We start from the raw sequence: 17767 nt of genomic DNA, 5'->3' as shown, positions 1-17767 counted from the left end.
AATATGGGGTTTCTGAGCTAATGAACTGGGAAAGCTGCAGTGCCATCTGGGAAATGAGAGGATGACCTTTGAATGACAATCTTTTCTAAAGAATAATTCAAATGAAGAGAAAGTGAGCCAGGGCAGGCAGACAGCTCTAGAAACAGTTCTGGCTTAGGGGCTGCTCTGGAATCTACCACTTGAGAGTCTGTTGACTTAGAAAGTCATTATACTTCTGTGAACATCTGTCACTCTTTCATCTAAAAACAGAGGGGAAATCCAAGGAGATAATATTGTTTCCATCTCAATAATTAGTTGATATTATTACCTACACAGGAAAACAGTTCCGTGCAATGGAGAAAAACTTAAAGCTCAGAGTCAGAAAACCTGAATCTTGCTGTCAACTAAGTAGCTATTTTACCTTGAACAAGTCTCCTACCATCTCGAAGAATAAGCTTCCTCATCTAATTGGAAAGACACTGACAGCAACACAAAGAAAAACTGCAATTGTATCCTAATGTTGTTTTAAGCCTCAAACTAAAAGCTCTATTTTAAGAACAACTATTATGATTCTTTTATAAATGGGGAAGAGGCTTAAAATTTTTCTAGGTTCTACAGCTAGTAACAATAGTGCAGATGTTTGATATCAAATCTCTAAGACTAGACATATGCCACTTACCCTACCTAATAGATTTCTGGGGAAACGAAATAAGATAAGTGTCCAAAATGAACTACTGGGATCTCATCAAGATAAAAAGCTTCCACACAGAGAAGGAAACAATCAATAAAACTAACAGGCAATCAACAGAATGGGAGATGATACCCGCAAATGACATATCAGATAAAGGGTTAGTATCCAAAATCTGTAAAGAACTTATCCAACTCGTCGATACCCAAAAAACAATCCAGTGAAGAAATGGGCAAAAGACATGAACAGACCTTTTCTAAAGAAGACATCCAGATGGCTAACAGACACATGAAAAGATGTTTGATGTCACTCATTATCAGGGAAATACAGGTCAAAACCACCATGAGATACCACCCCACACCTGTCAAAATGGCTGAAATTAACAACTCAGCAACAAGAGATGTTGGCAAGGATGTGGAGAAAGGGGGACACTTTTGCAGTGTTGGTGAGAATGCAAACTGGTGCACCCATTCTGGAGAACAGCATGGAAGTTCCTCAAAAAATTAAAAATAGAGCTGCCCTACAACCCAGTAATTGCACTACTAGGTATTTATCCAAAAGATACAAAAATGCTGATTCAAAGGGGCACATGCACTTCAACGTTTATAGCAGCACTATCGACAATGGCCAAAGTATGGAAAGAGCCCAAATGTGCATCAACTGATGAATGGATAAAGAAGATGTGATGTGATGTGTGTGTGTGTGTGTGTGTGTGTGTGTGTGTGTGTGTGTGTGTATGAATATATATATGGAATATTACTCGGTGGTCAAAAATAATGAAATTTTGCCATTTGCAACAATGTGGATGGAACTAGAATGTATTATGCTAAGCGAAATAAGTCAGGCAGAGAAAGACAAATATATTATTTCACTCATATGTGAAATTTAAGAAACATGGGGCACCTGGGTGGATCAGTCAGTTAAGTGTCAGACTCTTGATTTCAGCTTGGGTCATGATCTTATAGTTTGTGCGTTCAAGCCCCATGTCAGGCTTTACACAGAGCCTTCTTGGGATTCTCTCTCTCCTCTCTCTCTGCCTCCACTCCGTCATGTGCTCACGCTCTCTCTCTCAAAAATAAATAAACTTCAAATAAATTTTAAAAAAAGAAACAAAACAGATGAACACAGGAGAAGGGAAGGAAAAATAAGGTTAAAACAGAGAGAAAGGCAAACCATAAGAAACTCTTAAATACAGAAAACAAACCGAGGGTTACTGGAGGGGTGCTGGGTGGAGGATTGTGCTAAATGGGTGACGGCCATTAAGGAAGGCACTTGTTGGGATGAGCACTGGGTGTTACATGTAAGTGATGAATCACTAAATTCTACTCCGGAAACTATCTTTACACTATATGCCAACTAACTTGGATATAAATAGATGGATAGATAGAAAGATAAAGATAAAATGTTCTACCTATTATAAATAGTTATACAAGCATAGGGTATTATTAAAACTAAGCTTTAAGTCCTCTAGATTTATTTTTAAATCCTCTAAACATACTTTTTCTACTCATAAACATTTCTATTAGACCAAAAGCCCCATGAACCACCTATTCTATCTAGCAGGTCACAGTACAATGAGTTGAATAAATGGGTAGATCACTGCTGCTTTAGAAATGATCCATGAGTTTAATTAAATGTCTTAAACAAATGGATACATTTACACTGCACAAGGCCACTCTTTGAGGATCTGAATAGAAAGAACTATAATTAGACAAGATAGATATAGTTGCACTAGTCAATGAAACTTGCTACCCACTAAAAGAAACCCCACTGTCAGGACCCAATCGTTCATCCAAACCGAACAAAGAGCATCCTCCCAGACTTCGCTCGATTGCAATTATGCATCAAAATAGTCAGAAGATAAATAGTACTGCCCTAAGGCAGCCACAACATTCCCCTAAGCAGAAAGAGGAGTGGGGAAAGGGAGGAATCCCTGCAACCTCTTCATACAAGGCTAGTTTGATCAAATTGAAGAATCAACTCCTAGCAAAGCGCTTTAGAGATAACAATATTCTTAATAAAATGTTTTCCCATTATAAAAGTTTATCAATTCATTTTTATTCTCTAAACCTATTGAAAAAGTGATTTGGTAAAAAAGACAATCCTCAAAAATCCAGAACTTACTATATAGGCTGCTGTGTGTTTGAGTTACTACTACTATTATATGAGCCCCCTAAAGGCCAGAAGTGTCCTTAGCACAGTACCTGGCATATAACAGACTCAGGAAATAGGTGTTAAATTTATTCTAGTATGTAACAAACTTTAAAAACAAATTCCAATTCTTAAAACAAAAATCCCTATGAAAAGTGAAAACTACACAAAATTTCATATTTCTTTCTCCAGAAAAATTTCCAGAAAATTTCATTTTCCAGAAGTGGGGCTCTCCCTCACTCATTTGAAAACTGTTCATTCCATTTCAGTCATGCGTGTACTTGTCCACTACGTTCCAGAAAGGATTATGATGGCATCATTTGGAATGCATGAATCTTTTTTTAAGATTTAAAAGAGATCACATCCAGGCAAAAGATGCTGTGGACTTTATCAAAGATTTGAAAATCATAAATCAAATACCCGTGTACAACATCAACACCAAAGTTGTTAGAACCATTAGTCCCTTCGGGTAACTTTAGCTTTAATTTAAAATGGTCCTGAGAAAACACTGCACCAACACCTTATTTAACTTCAGTAAGAGCTTGTATGGGTAAAATATGTTTTCAGGCCAGGACACTTGAACATCTGTAAACAATATTTTATCCCACCTATGGGATGAGGAAAATAGAAAATGGTAGTCCAGGGAGAGCCATTACACGATTAAAAGAAACAAGCATTTATTTCCAAAGTGCAGGAATTAAATTCAGTTTCTTTTCATTACTTCCCAAAAAACCCAACATGAATCTTTCCTCTGGATTCCTCAGTTGTCCAATATATTAAAGTTACCTGTGTAGAACAAAACACTGAGCACTTCAATTATAAATTATCTCTATGTAAACAATCCTCTGATCCTGGTTCCTTGAAAAGGTGAGCAAACAGCTATAATAATACCCCTGGTCCAACATACGTATATTAAATGAAATCACTATGGAAATCACTAAAAGAGCATTTCCAACAGAGAGAAATCCAACTTGTCAAAATGCTTTATAAACGAAGGTTGCAAGCCCAGATACAAAGTTTAGAGGCATTTTCATTTTCCTTACATGTAAAGTTTATGATATATTAGTACACTCAATGCAAAAAAGATAAGATCAAAGTCAATAGCCGATGAAATAAATTTCATCGTACAAAGCCTAAAGCTGTGTAAAAGATCTCTAGATAAAAATTTGCTCAAGGTAAAAATTGCTCAAGAAAGGTAACAGCATTAACCCTAGCAGACAGCCAAATTGAGAAGAGGCACAGCTTTACAGAATTGCAAATGACATCAGCATTACGAGAATAATAATTGGAATAAATACCGTCTGCAGGCTGCAAAAACATTCAACGCACTTGCTCCTTCACCTCTCCCCCTCATCCAGCTGGGTAGTGAAGGCAGCTGCTCTCCCTGCCCTCCTTCCCAGTGGCTCCTCGCGCCACCCTCTCCCTTCTCGCCTCCACCCCTTCCCTCCCCTTTCCCCTCCTCTCCCCGCCTCCAACTGGTGTATTCAGCAGCCTAGCGAGATTAAGAGGCGCTCGCTACAGTCACTGGGCCTCAAGACAGATCTAACGTTTCCTAGCTCCAGGAACTAGAGAAATTAGAGACGCGGCACCCTGGTGGTATTAGATGCCTTCGCTCCATCCCGGCCCCTCCCAGGCCAAGGCTGAGGTGGGAGCCTCGGGCTAGCGGAGTGGGCCGCCTCTTGGAGGACCCAGCGGAGTTCAGCGGGGCGCACCCCGCCGCCAGCGCTACCTGAGCTGTCCATGGTGCTGGCGCGTTCCTGAGGCTGCTGGGCGGGACTCCGCGCCGCCGCCGCCCCGGCGTTCACTCTCTGCTTGCCGCCACCCGCGCCGCTTCCCGCACTTAAGTCCCGGTTACTGTCCACCAGCTGCAAGGATTCGTAACCATCGTTGCTGGTCTTTTTCCGGTAGCTCCCGAGGAGACTCATGGGCAAGCCCAGAGAAGAGGGGGGAAAAAATCAACCTGGGAAATGAAGGGGAGGTGTAAGGTGGAAAGGGCTCGAAGGAGGAATTTAAAAAAAAAAAAAAAAAAAAAAAGAAGGAAAAAAGAAAGAAAGAAAGAAAGAAAGAAAAAGAAAAAAAAACCATCAAGTGTCCGACATGACGCATAGATGAGTGAAAGAGGGAGCGGCCACCAGAGAGGAGCTTGGCGGGGCGCGCGGCAAAGCCACCGCCCTGGGCAAAGAGAGGCTCTGGGCGCCCGGCGCGACCGAGGTTGAAAAAGAGGGCGCGGGCGGGAGGGCTAGCGGGTGCGCGCGTCCTCGGCGCCGCCGCGGAGCCGCCGGCCCTGCCGAGCTCCGGGACCCGGGCCAGCCACCCTCTGGCTGGGGAGTGCCCGGAAGCAATCCTATAGGTGTCGCCGCGTCGCCCCGCCGCGCAGCAGGGCAGCTCCAAGCGCGGCTGGCCCACGGGGAGGGAAGAAAAGAGACAGAGTAAGGGAGGGGAGACTCTGAAGAAGGGGGGCTGAGGGCTGAAAATGGGGCGTGGTGGAAGGGGGAGGGAACTACTACGACCCGGGTAGTGGGTGTTTTCGCGCGCGAGGTAAAGAAGAAAGAGGCTGGGTGTCTGTGTTTGGTAAGCTTTGGGGACGAGGGGGTCTCTTGGTAAAATCCAGACACGCCCATTTTGTATAACTTAGCCTATATTTGCTGGAAGATTCGGCATATCAAAGGTTATCGTCCTGGAGGACTGACTTGTAACTTAATTGAACAGAAAAGAACGCATGTTAAATGCCAGTTATATGTATGCTAACACAGAAAGAAACAGCAGTATTTTGCACATTTAGGATAATGGGAATGATCCCTAAGTGAGATTTCAAAAAGCTGGCTATTCTAAGTACGAGACAGGGTCCATTCCACCTTGGGAGTAGATGTGACTGTTTCAGGAACTATTTGTTGAACGAATAATTGGGGGAGGAGGGGAGGTCGAATCAGGTGCAATTTAAGTTCTGACATCATTTACCTTGGGACCTGGAGAAAGGACTATACCACTCAGTTGGCTTGAGGGGATGGTTAGGAAGCAAGCTAGACAAGGATTTTCTTTCCATTCTCTAGCCCCTCCCCCTTTTTTCTTTCATAATTTTCAGAAAACAAAGAAAGCAGTCACTCATTATCAGTGCAGAATTAATCACAAAGTTAATCAAGCTGAAGGGTCAGAGCCCCTTTCTTGCAGAAGCCCTTTGCAAGGCTATGCACCTAATTTTATATTTGTGATTTTATATTCTTATTCTTAAAGAGAACCCCAGCATTATATGTTTCATGGCTTGCAAAACCTGGACATAACTCTAAGTCTCAAAATGCAATTACCAAATGTTCATTTTCACCTGAATTACTAATACTGCAGAAGTATCTCTCATTTTTATCATTTCAAGTAAAATCCTGGTTTAAAATGATACTTTTCCCTGTTAGGACTTGCAATGACTAAGTAAAGAGCTTTTCAAAAGTCATTTGGCAGAGTTTCATCACGGATCAGCAAGAAAAAAGTGCATGCATATAAAATTTGCTTAAGCCCATACACAAAGGCATTTTTGCCTTCTCACCTTTCGTGGCTTTCTTTTGCTGTTACTTTGATCACTTAAGGACATGAAATCAAACAACGTCTAAGAGGCTTGGGTCCAAATGACTTGGGACCCTAAGTTTCCAAGAAACTCTAGCTCTACATGGATCTACATAAAATAAATTAATTGTATTGAAAGACATTTGCCTATTCAAGGACCACCCAAACACAAAGTCTTAGAAGAATAGGACGAATCAGTAGAGGCCAAGAATGCTGCAGATTCCTCCAGTCCCTCTGGGAAGACCTCAATTCCCTGACCAGTTGCTTTCCAAAGTGCAGTATCTGAAAAAGGTCTGGTGTGACCCAAATCACAAATTGCAGTTAATGCTCATTTACAAGATCAAACAACTTGAGTGAGAGCAGTTAAAACTGTAATAAAATTTTAAACACAGATTTCATACTTTTAATTTTCCAAATCTGTCAGATTGAGCTATTTTATGTACTTGACTAAAGTAATACTCTATGAAGTCTAGTAAATACATATTTTCCAATAACATTTTAAATCATCTTTTTCTGCACTTTTCCTTCTCTCTTAATTCATTACTGAGACACAGGGAGAGTAAATACCTAGTATCCATCATATGCCTTGGCAAATTCTGGATTTATAATCACTGGATTAAGAGAATTTAGACATGACCACTTTTCAAAAATGAAAAATAATTATTTTCAAAAAGAGCTCTCTCAGTTCTTTTTGTTCAACTGTTTTGAGAGTTCCAGACATACTGCTGGAAGAAATTAAGATGAAACATATGCCATTGTATTTTTGGATATCTATCTCCCCAGTTTGCAAATTTAAAGAAAAACATGAATGGGCTAAACGGACCACTGAATTTTTTTCTTGACATTAATTTAACATAAATAAAATTAATCAGAATAACTGTTGGGGCACCTGGGTTGCTCAGTCAGTTAAGTATCCCAACTCTTGATTTGGGCTCAGGTCATGACCTCATGGTTTGTGAGATGAGCCCCACGTCAGGCTCCATGCTGTCAGCATGGAACCTGCTTGGGATTCTCTCTGTCCCTCTCTCTGCCCCCCCGCCAAAACCCTTGATCTCTTTTTCTCTCTCTCTCTGCCCTTCTGCTGCTGCTCTCTCAAAATAAATAAATAAACATTTTTTTAAAGGAGTAACTATTAATGACCCTACAAAATTAAGGATATAAAGAACATACAAAGGCAGGAAAATACAATACCTATGTTAATTTACAACAGTCTAAAAACTAGTTTGGGGCTTAAATTGGAATACACACCAATTTTGACACTAAAATTGTCTTTACTATCCTAAAGATCAAATTCATAAAGAGTTCACTTATGCATGAGGAGCTTACTTTTCTACTCCATAAAATACAGCATAGTAAAAAACACCATCACTGTATAGTTGAAGTAAGAAATTAGTACCTAACACATAGAGAGTAAGTACTTAACAAATATTCACTATTATCACTATTATTGGGCTGGCTTGGGCACGGCTGTGTCCTCAGTGCACAATAGTCCTAGTTCTTCCCTGGGGGGATGCTCAATAAAGGACAGTATTTTTTTTTCCAGGATTATACTAATGGAAATTTGTCTGTGTTATTCTGAATGAGGACCTGTGCTTAAGGAAGGGAGATGGCACTGGTAAAATCCAAGGTGAACATTTAGAGCCAAACTTTCCTGCTTTTCCAAAAGCAAGATTGCTCCACAATTTATTTTATCTTGACAATACTACCTCACATATGGAACAGAGCCAAAGAATTAGATGCCCTCTTCAGGGATCTGGGGGTAGCATTCTTTCCCTTTGCCTTTTCTACTGCTGACTTAGTAAGTCACTTTTACTAACTTGGTAAAGGTTATCCACACTGAGGAATGTTCAGGCCCTATTCCTGCCCATCACGTCCACCCCCTCAAAATACTCTCCCATCACAACAGATGTCACAATATTTTGTGGTGGGAGTAGAAGATGATATACGCCATGACCCATCTGGGAATATGATCCGTGCTTTTAAATTTCCAGGTATAACATATCGGTTAAAATTGAGGTTCTAGAACCATATTTCCTAGGATTGAACCCTATTTCTACAGACTCTTTTAGCTGTATTTCCTAAAGTACTTAACCTCTCTGCCTCACTTTCCTCCTTTGTAAAATGAGCATAAGAATAGTACTATCAGAATAAGGCTGTAGTGAGAATTAAATCAGTACCTAACATATAGTTAGTGCATAACAAATGTTACCTGCTATCACTATCATTCTACTGTTTTTATAAGGATAAGTAACTTTTTTATTTTTTTTAACGTTTATTCATTTTTCAGAGACAGAGTGTGAGCGGGGGAGGGGCAGAGACAGAGGGAGACACAGAATTCAAAACAGGCTCCAGACTCTGAGCTGTCAGCACAGAGCCCGACACGGGGCTCGAACTCATGAATCGTGAGATCATGACCTGAGCCGAAGTCTAATACTCAACCAACTGAGCCACCCAGGCACCCCCAGGATAAGTAACTTTTTAAAAAAAATTGTAATTTCCCATCTGTAAAATTAGGCTAATATAAAAACGTTATGTATAATGTAGAAACTGTTCTGCCTTGACATTTTAGATATTTTTATGCATCTCTTTCCTATTAGATTTCAGACTCCTTGAGGACAAAATCCATGTTTTCTAATGTCTGTATCCCTCATGATATCTAAAGGAGCACCTCACACTCACTAGAGATTGAGTAAATATCTACTGAATTAATAAAGTAGTGAATAAATTAACAAATAAAATGCATTTGTGTCACCTAGTCTAGTGATTTTTTAAAAACTGTACATTGTGGTTTACTAGGTTATAAAATAAACTTAGCAATTCATTACCATTATTAAATGAAACAGGTCAGAAAACATCGGTTTTTGGCATATGGTAAGATATGGTTTCTTGAACTACTGTTTTGAGTTTGTGTGGTGAAAGTATGTTTGTGTTTCTCCTCAATAATGACATAAATGTATTTTTCACTATGGGTTCTAATTATAAATGTTTGAATGTCTATGTACAGCAGTAGTAAGGGGTCCTAGGGTCCCAATTGTAAATGTCCTACCCACTGTGACAACTGAATGCACTTGCCTACATAACTGGACAACAAAGAGTTCTGGCTCTGTTCTCTCTGTGGCAAAATGCAAAAATTATTATGTATGATCAGGTTTCTAAAATGCATTTCTTGCAATCCCTATCAAAATAACACCAGCAGTCTGCACAAAACTAGAACAAACAATCCTAAAATTTCTATGGAACCAGAAAAGACCCTGAATAGCCAAAGCAATCTTGAGAAAGAAGAACAAAGCTGGAGGCATCAAAATCCCAGACTTCAAGCTGTATTACAAAGCTGTAATCATCAAGACAGTATGGTACTGACACAAGAACAGACACTCAGATCAATGGAACAGAATAGAAAACCCAGAAATGGACCCACAAACATATGGCCAACTAATCTTTGACAAAGCAGGAAAGAATATACAATGAATTAAAGACAGTCTCTTCAGCAAGTGGTGCTGGGAAAACTGGACAGCAACATGCAGAAAAATGAACCTGGACCACTTTCTTACACCACACACAAAAATAAACTCAAAATGGATGAAAGACCTAAATGTAAGACAGGAAGCTATCAAAATCCTCCAGGGGAAAGCAGGCAAAAACCTCTTTGACCTCAGCCACAGAAATTTCTTAGTCAACACGTCTCTGGAGGCAAGGGAAACAAAAGCAAAAATGAACTACTGGGACCTCATCAAAATAAAAAGCTTCTACACAGTGAAGGAAACAATCAGCAAATCAGAAGGCAACCAACAGAATGGGAGAAGATACTTGCAAATGACGTATCAGATAAAGAGTTAGTATCCCAAATCTATAGAGAACTTATCAAACTCAACACCCAAAAAACAAATAATCCAGTGAAGAAATCGCCAAAAGACATGAATAGACACTTCTCCAAAGAAAACATCCAGATGGCCAACTGACACATGAAAAAATGTTCAACATCACTCATCATCAGGGAAATACAAATCAAAACCACAATGAGATACCACCTCACACCTGACAGAATGGCTAACATTAACAACTCATGCAACAACAGATGTTGGTGAGGATGCAGAGAAAGAGGATCTCTTTTGCACTGCCAGCGGGAATGCAAGCCGGTGCAGCCACTCTGGAAAACAGTATGGAGGTTCCTCAAAAAATTAATAGTAGAAATAGAACTACCCTACAGCCCAACAATTGCACTAGTAGGTATTTATCCAAGGGATACAGGTATGCTGTTTCAAAGGGGCACATGCACCCCAATGTTTATAGCAGCACTATCAACAATAGCCTAAGTATGGAAAGAGCCCAAATGTCCATCGATGGATGAATGGATAAAGAAGAAGATGTGGTATATATATACACACACACACACACACACATACATACAATGGAGTATTACTCGGCAATCTAAAAGAATGAAATCTTGCCATTTGCAACTACATGGATGGAACCAGAGGGTATTATGCTAAGCAAAATTCTCCAGAGAAAGACAAATATCATATGACTTCACTCATGAGAAATTTAAGATACAAAACAGATGAACATAAGGGAAGGGAAGCAAAAATAATATAAAAACAGGAAAGGGGACAAAACATAAGAGACTCTTTTTTTTTTTAATTTTTTTTTCAATGTTTATTTATTTTTGGGACAGAGAGAGACAGAGCATGAACGGGGGAGAGGCAGAGAGAGAGGGAGACACAGAATCGGAAACAGGCTCCAGGCTCTGAGCCATCAGCCCAGAGCCTGACGCGGGGCTCGAACTCACGGACCGCGAGATCGTGACCTGGCTGAAGTCGGACGCTTAACCGACTGCGCCACCCAGGTGCCCCCATAAGAGACTCTTAAATATGGAGAACAAACAGGGCTGCTGGAGGGGTTGTGGGAGAAGGGATGGGCTAAATGGGTAAGGGGCATTAAGGAATCTACTCCTGAAATCATTGTTGCACTATATGCTAACTAACTTGGATGTAAATTAAAAAATAATTAATTAATTAAAATAAAATAAATTTAAAAATAAATAAAATAAAATGCATTTCTTCAATTTAATGCTTTAATATACATCAATGAATAGCATCGAAACTCTCTTTGGCAACATGCCTCAGGTATATAATTCAGATTATGTCCTTATTGAATAAAGGTCTATGGATATAAACAATGCAAAGTGCTCAAACTGAGGACCAACAGGCCATGTCTGGCCCCCAAACATGTTTTGTTTGTCTTTTTTTTTTCATTGTAAGCTTACATGCCTCCACAGAAGGTACATAGGCTCCAGCTTGAGTGCCATAGTTCACCACCACTTCCCCATGTGAAATACCCAGCCTGCCCCACTCATTCTTACCATCGGTCAGCCCTTGAAGGCATTTGAATTTGAGACTTCTACAGTAGTGGCCAGAACTATAGGAGTAACAGCACCAAGACAGATGCCAAAAGCCACATCTTTAGGCCACAGTCCAGAAGAAAGAGCAATGGGCTGGAACCCTCTCCTGACTCTATTATTAATCAGCAGAGTAGCCTTGATAATCATTCTCCTCTTAGCAGTAAAACTGAAGGTGTTGATTACAGGATTCTTGCTAGTTCTCAAATTTTCCTATCCTTCTCAAAACTTTAGCTGTCATTTCCTTCCTTCTCCAAATGAAGCCCAGAGGGAAAAACCATGACCGTTTAAGTGTTCCAGTTTTAAGTCCCAGTTAATCAAGGTTTTACTACAGAACACATGCTTAAATAGTGGCAGCTGTCAAGAGTTACACATAGAGTGGGGTGCCTGGGTGGCGCAGTCAGTTAAGCGTCCGACTTCAGCCAGGTCCCGATCTCGCGGTCCGTGAGTTCGAGCCCCGCGTCAGGCTCTGGGCTGATGGCTCGGAGCCTGGAGCCTGTTTCCGATTCTGTGTCTCCCTCTCTCTCTGCCCCTCCCCCGTTCATGCTCTGTCTCTCTCTGTCCCAAAAATAAATAAACGTTGAAAAAAAAAATTAAAAAAAAAAAAAAGAGTTACACATAGAGCAATACACAAGAGAGATGAGGAAATATGCTGGAAAAACTGAGTGAGCTGGTAATATTTAATAGAAGAAAACCTCAACTATTCCTACAATAGTTCCTTGGAAATGAGGTTGTCTGTTCCTGATGCCTGATGGAATGCTGGGTCTCCTACAAGACAGGACAAATTTTCCAGCCAGGGCATTTTTTTTAAGATAACTCAATACCCCCAAACCTGTGTCTCCTTGAATCTCTAACAGTAATAAAAATAACTGTCACTAGTTACTTTCCATTTGCCAGGTACCTTATCTACCATAATTTCCACCTTCCCAACCACCTGCAAAGGTGTTACCCTTTTTTTTAAGGCAAACTTGGAGAGGTTAAGTTACTCGCCCAAGCTCATACAGCTAGCGATCAGTATTCAAAATCCAGTCTTTCTGATTATGCTTTGGCCACTGCACCAGTCTGAGGGGACAATTCCAGTGGTCAAGGTGAATGCTGGATGGCTCTTTGGGTCATTTCTTGGATCTGACCTAAGGGTGGCCAGTGAAAAATGGCTGGGACACCTTACCAGAACTCCCCTTGCTTTACTATCCACAGGGTAGGTTCTGCTCAGTGAAACCTGCAAGTTTTCAATGTATGTGGCTTCCCAATAGGCAATCTTGTTTTGTCACTATCTGGCTTAGAGGACTTGATATATTGTGCTCCTGAAAATTGATACTTGGCTACTCTTTGGCCTAGTTTTAATCACTAGAAGGAAAAATAATCTTCATATTCATTAAACGAAAGCCCCTCACTTTGAAAGGTTATTATCCCCCCCATTGTGTTTGCACATGTGTACATGTATAAATATATGTGTATGCAGATTAAAAAGACATTTTTTCTTTGGGAAGAAAAATACAACTATGAGTTCAGGACTCTCCACATGTAGGTGTTCTATAATCTAATTTCCCACTCAGAGCCACCACATTCCCTTTCCATGAAGTTGAAGAGACTACTTGCCCTCCCTCACAGAAAGAGTCAAATGAAATAAAGTCCATGAAAGCACATAATTAACACTAAAGCCCTACTCAAATGCTGCATTTCATCAAATCTAAGAAATCGTCCATTTTGAAAAGCATTAAGAAAAATACATGACTTATGACATATATTTGACATCTTTAAAAGGTTTCAAGATTGCACAAGTGTTAATATATTAAAAGCTGTTTTAGAACTGATGCAACAAATTTTACTATTATTTGACTATCTGTTAACCTGAGAATATTATTTGTCTATTTATAATTCAGGTATTTTGAGCACCTCTGGTAGCTAAAGACAACATTCATCACATTTTACCAGGCCTAACATCGTGCTTGCCAAGTAATCGGTGTTCAGTATCTGCTAACCGAATGAAAATGCAAAAAAAAGAAAGTTTGAAAGGCCATCTTTAACTTACAGAAAAATTCACCATGGGTTTCTTAGTAAGCTCACTTAAAACGCAGCTCCACTTGCTAAGATTCAATTTACCCTTGACTTTTCAAGGACGCACTCATGGTTTAACAATGTAACACCTACATTACCATTTCAAGAGTAACTCATAGAAGCACCTGTTTCTTTCATTTGTCATTTTATGAGCAAGAAAATCAGCTTCTTAAATGGACAGACACTGACAGACTACCTTAAACTGGCCCTGTGTTCAATTGCTCTCAGTCTAAGGAATAACAAACTGAAAATTTTCATGTGGTAAATAGCTCCTCAAAGCAAGTACAAATCTACCCTGAAGTAAAAGTTTTCCTAAATCTTAGATATCCCCATGTTTGACCCTGAGTTCATTATATATGATTTTATGTTCAAGATCCTTAACATGTAGGTGCTTATTCTCTTTAACCACCCTTTGGTGCCTAAAGGTTGAGCCCTAGTGCATGTGACAAATCCTATATGATGGTGATAAGGAAAACAATGATCACCTCAGATGTGGGTAGAATCCATTCTTTGGGTGCTGAGTGTCCAGGGCACCAAACCACTGCTACCCACTTAATCATATTTCACTGAAGGGGGAAAAAACTAGCATTTCCTGGGCACGAAATTGCCTGGGGTTTTATTATTATTATTTTAATCTATTTACCCATTTAAACCTGAAAGGTCTTTTGAGAAGGATTGCCATACCCATGGAGACCAGAGCTCTACACACAACTGAGCGTGAGCTAAACAGTGATTGTCAGTGATCCTCAATATTCTTTTCCATCTTCTTCTATGCTAACCTTGATCTTTGGGTGGGCACATGGCCATCTATTACAACAAATATATTTCTCAGTCATCTTTCATGTCTTGGACCTGCCAGAAGCAAGTTTTCTATAATCTGCTAGGTATACACATGAGACTAAGTTGTGGTATAATAATAATGATTTTGTGATATAAGTATAAATGATATGTGCAATTTTTAGTATGCATCCTTGAAAAGGAGGTGGGTTTCATGTTCTTCTTCCATTCCTTTCCCTTTCTTCTGGTTGGAATATGACGCTCCAGCACACATCTTGGACCATGAAGTAAACTTGAGGTTGGAAGACTTCCACATGAAGCAATAGAAGGAACCTGATTCCCAGAGAACCATGACAACCCTGGACTGATTATCTCTGGACTTCATAAAGATAAAACTATTTTGTTCTAAGCCACTGTTACTTGCTTTTTTCTGTGATGTGCACCCAAAGCTAATCTTCACTGTGACACAAAATGCAACCTAACCATTGGATTTCAGCTGTTTTTTTGCCACAACATTTACTGGCAATTAGTCTATGTGACTGTGGACAAATAAGTTCTCTATGCCTCACCTTCCTCGTCTGTAAAATAGTAGCATCTAACTCATACAGCAGTCATTAGAATCAAATGATATAAAGTACATAAAGAGCTTAGCACAATACAATGAACGTTATCTATTTTGTTATTTCTTGTCACTATCCTTCAACTGACACATAGCTGAGTCTCTTACGCCTGACTCCAAAGCCAGAGATTTCTCCACCTCACCTTGTTATCCAGAGACTGCCTTCTTAGACAGACCCAGCCTGGAGCTACAGAGCTCTGCCTGTGTCATCAATGAAATCCCTAAAAGAAGTGCTCCTTCTGTGGGGTGTAATTCTCTGTCTTTGATCTGCCCACATAATCTCAATGCATTCTGTAACATTTTAAGCCATTAAGGTTGATACAAAACTTAAAGCAAAGTGTCAGTGCTATGATATAGTAGTCCTGAGTCTATTTCAATATGAACAAGTGAGAGAGAGTCTGATTCTTTCTCCATTCATGCTAAAAATAATAAAGAATTTGGATAATAAGTCAGAGCATCTTTATTTTATTATTTTATCTTTTACTATTATGGAAAATTTCAAACATATACAAATTATGAATTTATATAATTGATCCCTTTGTACCCATCATTCAGCATCAACAATTACCAAGTCACAGCCAATCATGTTTTATACGTATAAATCCCTAACTACCTTTAAGCAAATTCCAGACTTTCTGTTATTTCATCAGTAAATATCTCAGTATGAAGCACTTTAATTTTGGGGACATCATATTTCATTATATTGTAATGGGGCAAGGTGCCCTTCCACTGTGTACTGAGAAATTAAAATCACCCACCAGTTCCCTTTCAGGAGACTATCAGAGGAACCTGCCTAACCTTTCTGTCTCCTTATTTCCCAGTGGAAATAATATATCATCCATTCAGCTTCCTGTCCCTACTCTCATTCACCCCTATCCCCACATACCTCACCTCTTCAAGTACTAATCATAATCTTAGTAAGGACTTGCTGCCCAAAAGATGTGGAAATCAGCATGAAATTAAGTTTTTCCAGGATAGCAGAAATTTATGGAATATTACAGTTGGATGGAGCTATAAAGGGCAGGATATTCCTTTCAATTTAAAGATAAGAATATTGAGACCGGGAAGTGAACAAATTGATTCACTTTTGGCTTTCTGAAATGCAAATCCAATTATGTGACTCAGCTGCTTAAAACCATTTGAGGGCTTCCAGCTGCCCTCTGTCTAAGGTATTTAACATCATGAACTCCTCACATTTTAAGATAAGCTACTCAGCCCTCACCACTTGCCCCTCTCTCCATTCTAAGTCTAAACATAAAGCTTCTTTATGATCCCCTGTCTGGCCAATTCCTGCTTGCCCTTCAGATCCCTGCATAGATATCACTTCCCCAAGGAAACCAACGAAGTTCTCAAAACCAGAGTTCTCAGAACACTGTACATCTAACATAGCACTTATAACACACTAATTTGTGTTGAAATTTCCTGTTAGATTTATGACTTCCCACATTAGATTATAAACTTCATGATGGCACAGCCATGTTTGCTCTAACTCCATGCCTGACACAATGCAGACACAGATATATACATGTTAAATAGAAGAATGATCATTGCCACCGAGAAGAGTCCATGAAAGACATAAGGGAAAGATGCTCTGTATACTGCCTAGCATCCAATGAAGATTAGTCACTGCATTTGTTACTACGTCACACATCAGAACTACATATAAGGGACTGGCTGGCTTTCTGACCAGCACAGGTCAGAGCTCTTAGCTTTCCACCGCACTGCTTAATATGGATTCTGCCAGTACTGTCACTTATTGCTAGTTTCCTATGTAAATAAAACCATTTCTACTGAGTAATGGAAAGTGCCTAGATTTATAGTATTTTGAAATATTTTTGTTTGGGGGCAGCTGGGTGGCTAAGTAGGTTAAGTGTCCAATTCTTGATTTCTGCTCACGTCATGATGTCATGGTTCGTGAGTTCTAGCCCTGCCATCGGGCTCTGCACTGATAGTACAGAATCTTCTTGAGATTCTTTGTCTCCCTCTCTTTCCGCTCATGATCTCTTTCTCTCTCTCTCTGTCTCAAAAATAAACATTCAAAAAAAATCATTTTTGTTTGAAATGTACTTTTTAACCTGACTAGGAGATTCACATACTCAAGATCATCTTCTTGCAAGACTTATGGATCATCATTTTTATTTTTTATTTTATTAAATTTATTTATTTTGAAAGAGAGTGCATGCATGTGAGAAGGAGAGGAGCAGAGAGGGAGAGAGAGAATCCCAAGCAGCTGCTGCAATGTCAGCCAGCACACAGCCCAACAGCAGGGCTCAATATCACGAACTGTGAGATCACAACCTGAGCTGAAATCAAGAATCAGATGCTTAATCAACTGAGTCACCCAGGGGCCCCTGGATCATCATTTTTTTTTTTAATTTTTTTTCAACGTTTTTATTTATTTTTGGGACAGAGAGAGACAGAGCATGAACAGGGGAGGGGCAGAGAGAGAGGGAGACACAGAATCGGAAACAGGCTCCAGGCTCCGAGCCATCAGCCCAGAGCCTGACGCGGGGCTCGAACTCACGGACCGCGAGATCGTGACCTGGCT

At 39.9% G+C, this 17767-nt stretch overlaps 1 protein-coding gene across 3 annotated transcripts in view; it reads right to left on the bottom strand.

Annotated features, from left to right (window-relative positions):
• Positions 1 to 17767, bottom strand: part of DNAJC6 (DnaJ heat shock protein family (Hsp40) member C6) — a 153383-nt gene that overhangs the window by 98343 nt on the left and 37273 nt on the right. The window contains exon 1 of one of the 3 annotated variants that reach the window (XM_025912724.2): positions 4548 to 4758. The exons of the other annotated variants lie outside the window; for them this stretch is intronic. Coding sequence (XP_025768509.1) covers positions 4548 to 4743 — 196 coding nt within the window. The 5' untranslated portion in view covers positions 4744 to 4758. Of the gene's footprint in view, positions 1 to 4547; positions 4759 to 17767 lie in introns of those variants that run through there. 3 annotated transcript variants of the gene reach the window in all.

The sequence above is a fragment of the Puma concolor genome, chromosome C1 (genome assembly GCF_028749965.1).
Source record: "Puma concolor isolate L17-30 chromosome C1, mPumCon1.1.hap2, whole genome shotgun sequence".
NCBI lineage: Eukaryota > Metazoa > Chordata > Mammalia > Carnivora > Felidae > Puma > Puma concolor.
This window is presented reverse-complemented; position numbering and strand designations above follow the sequence as displayed.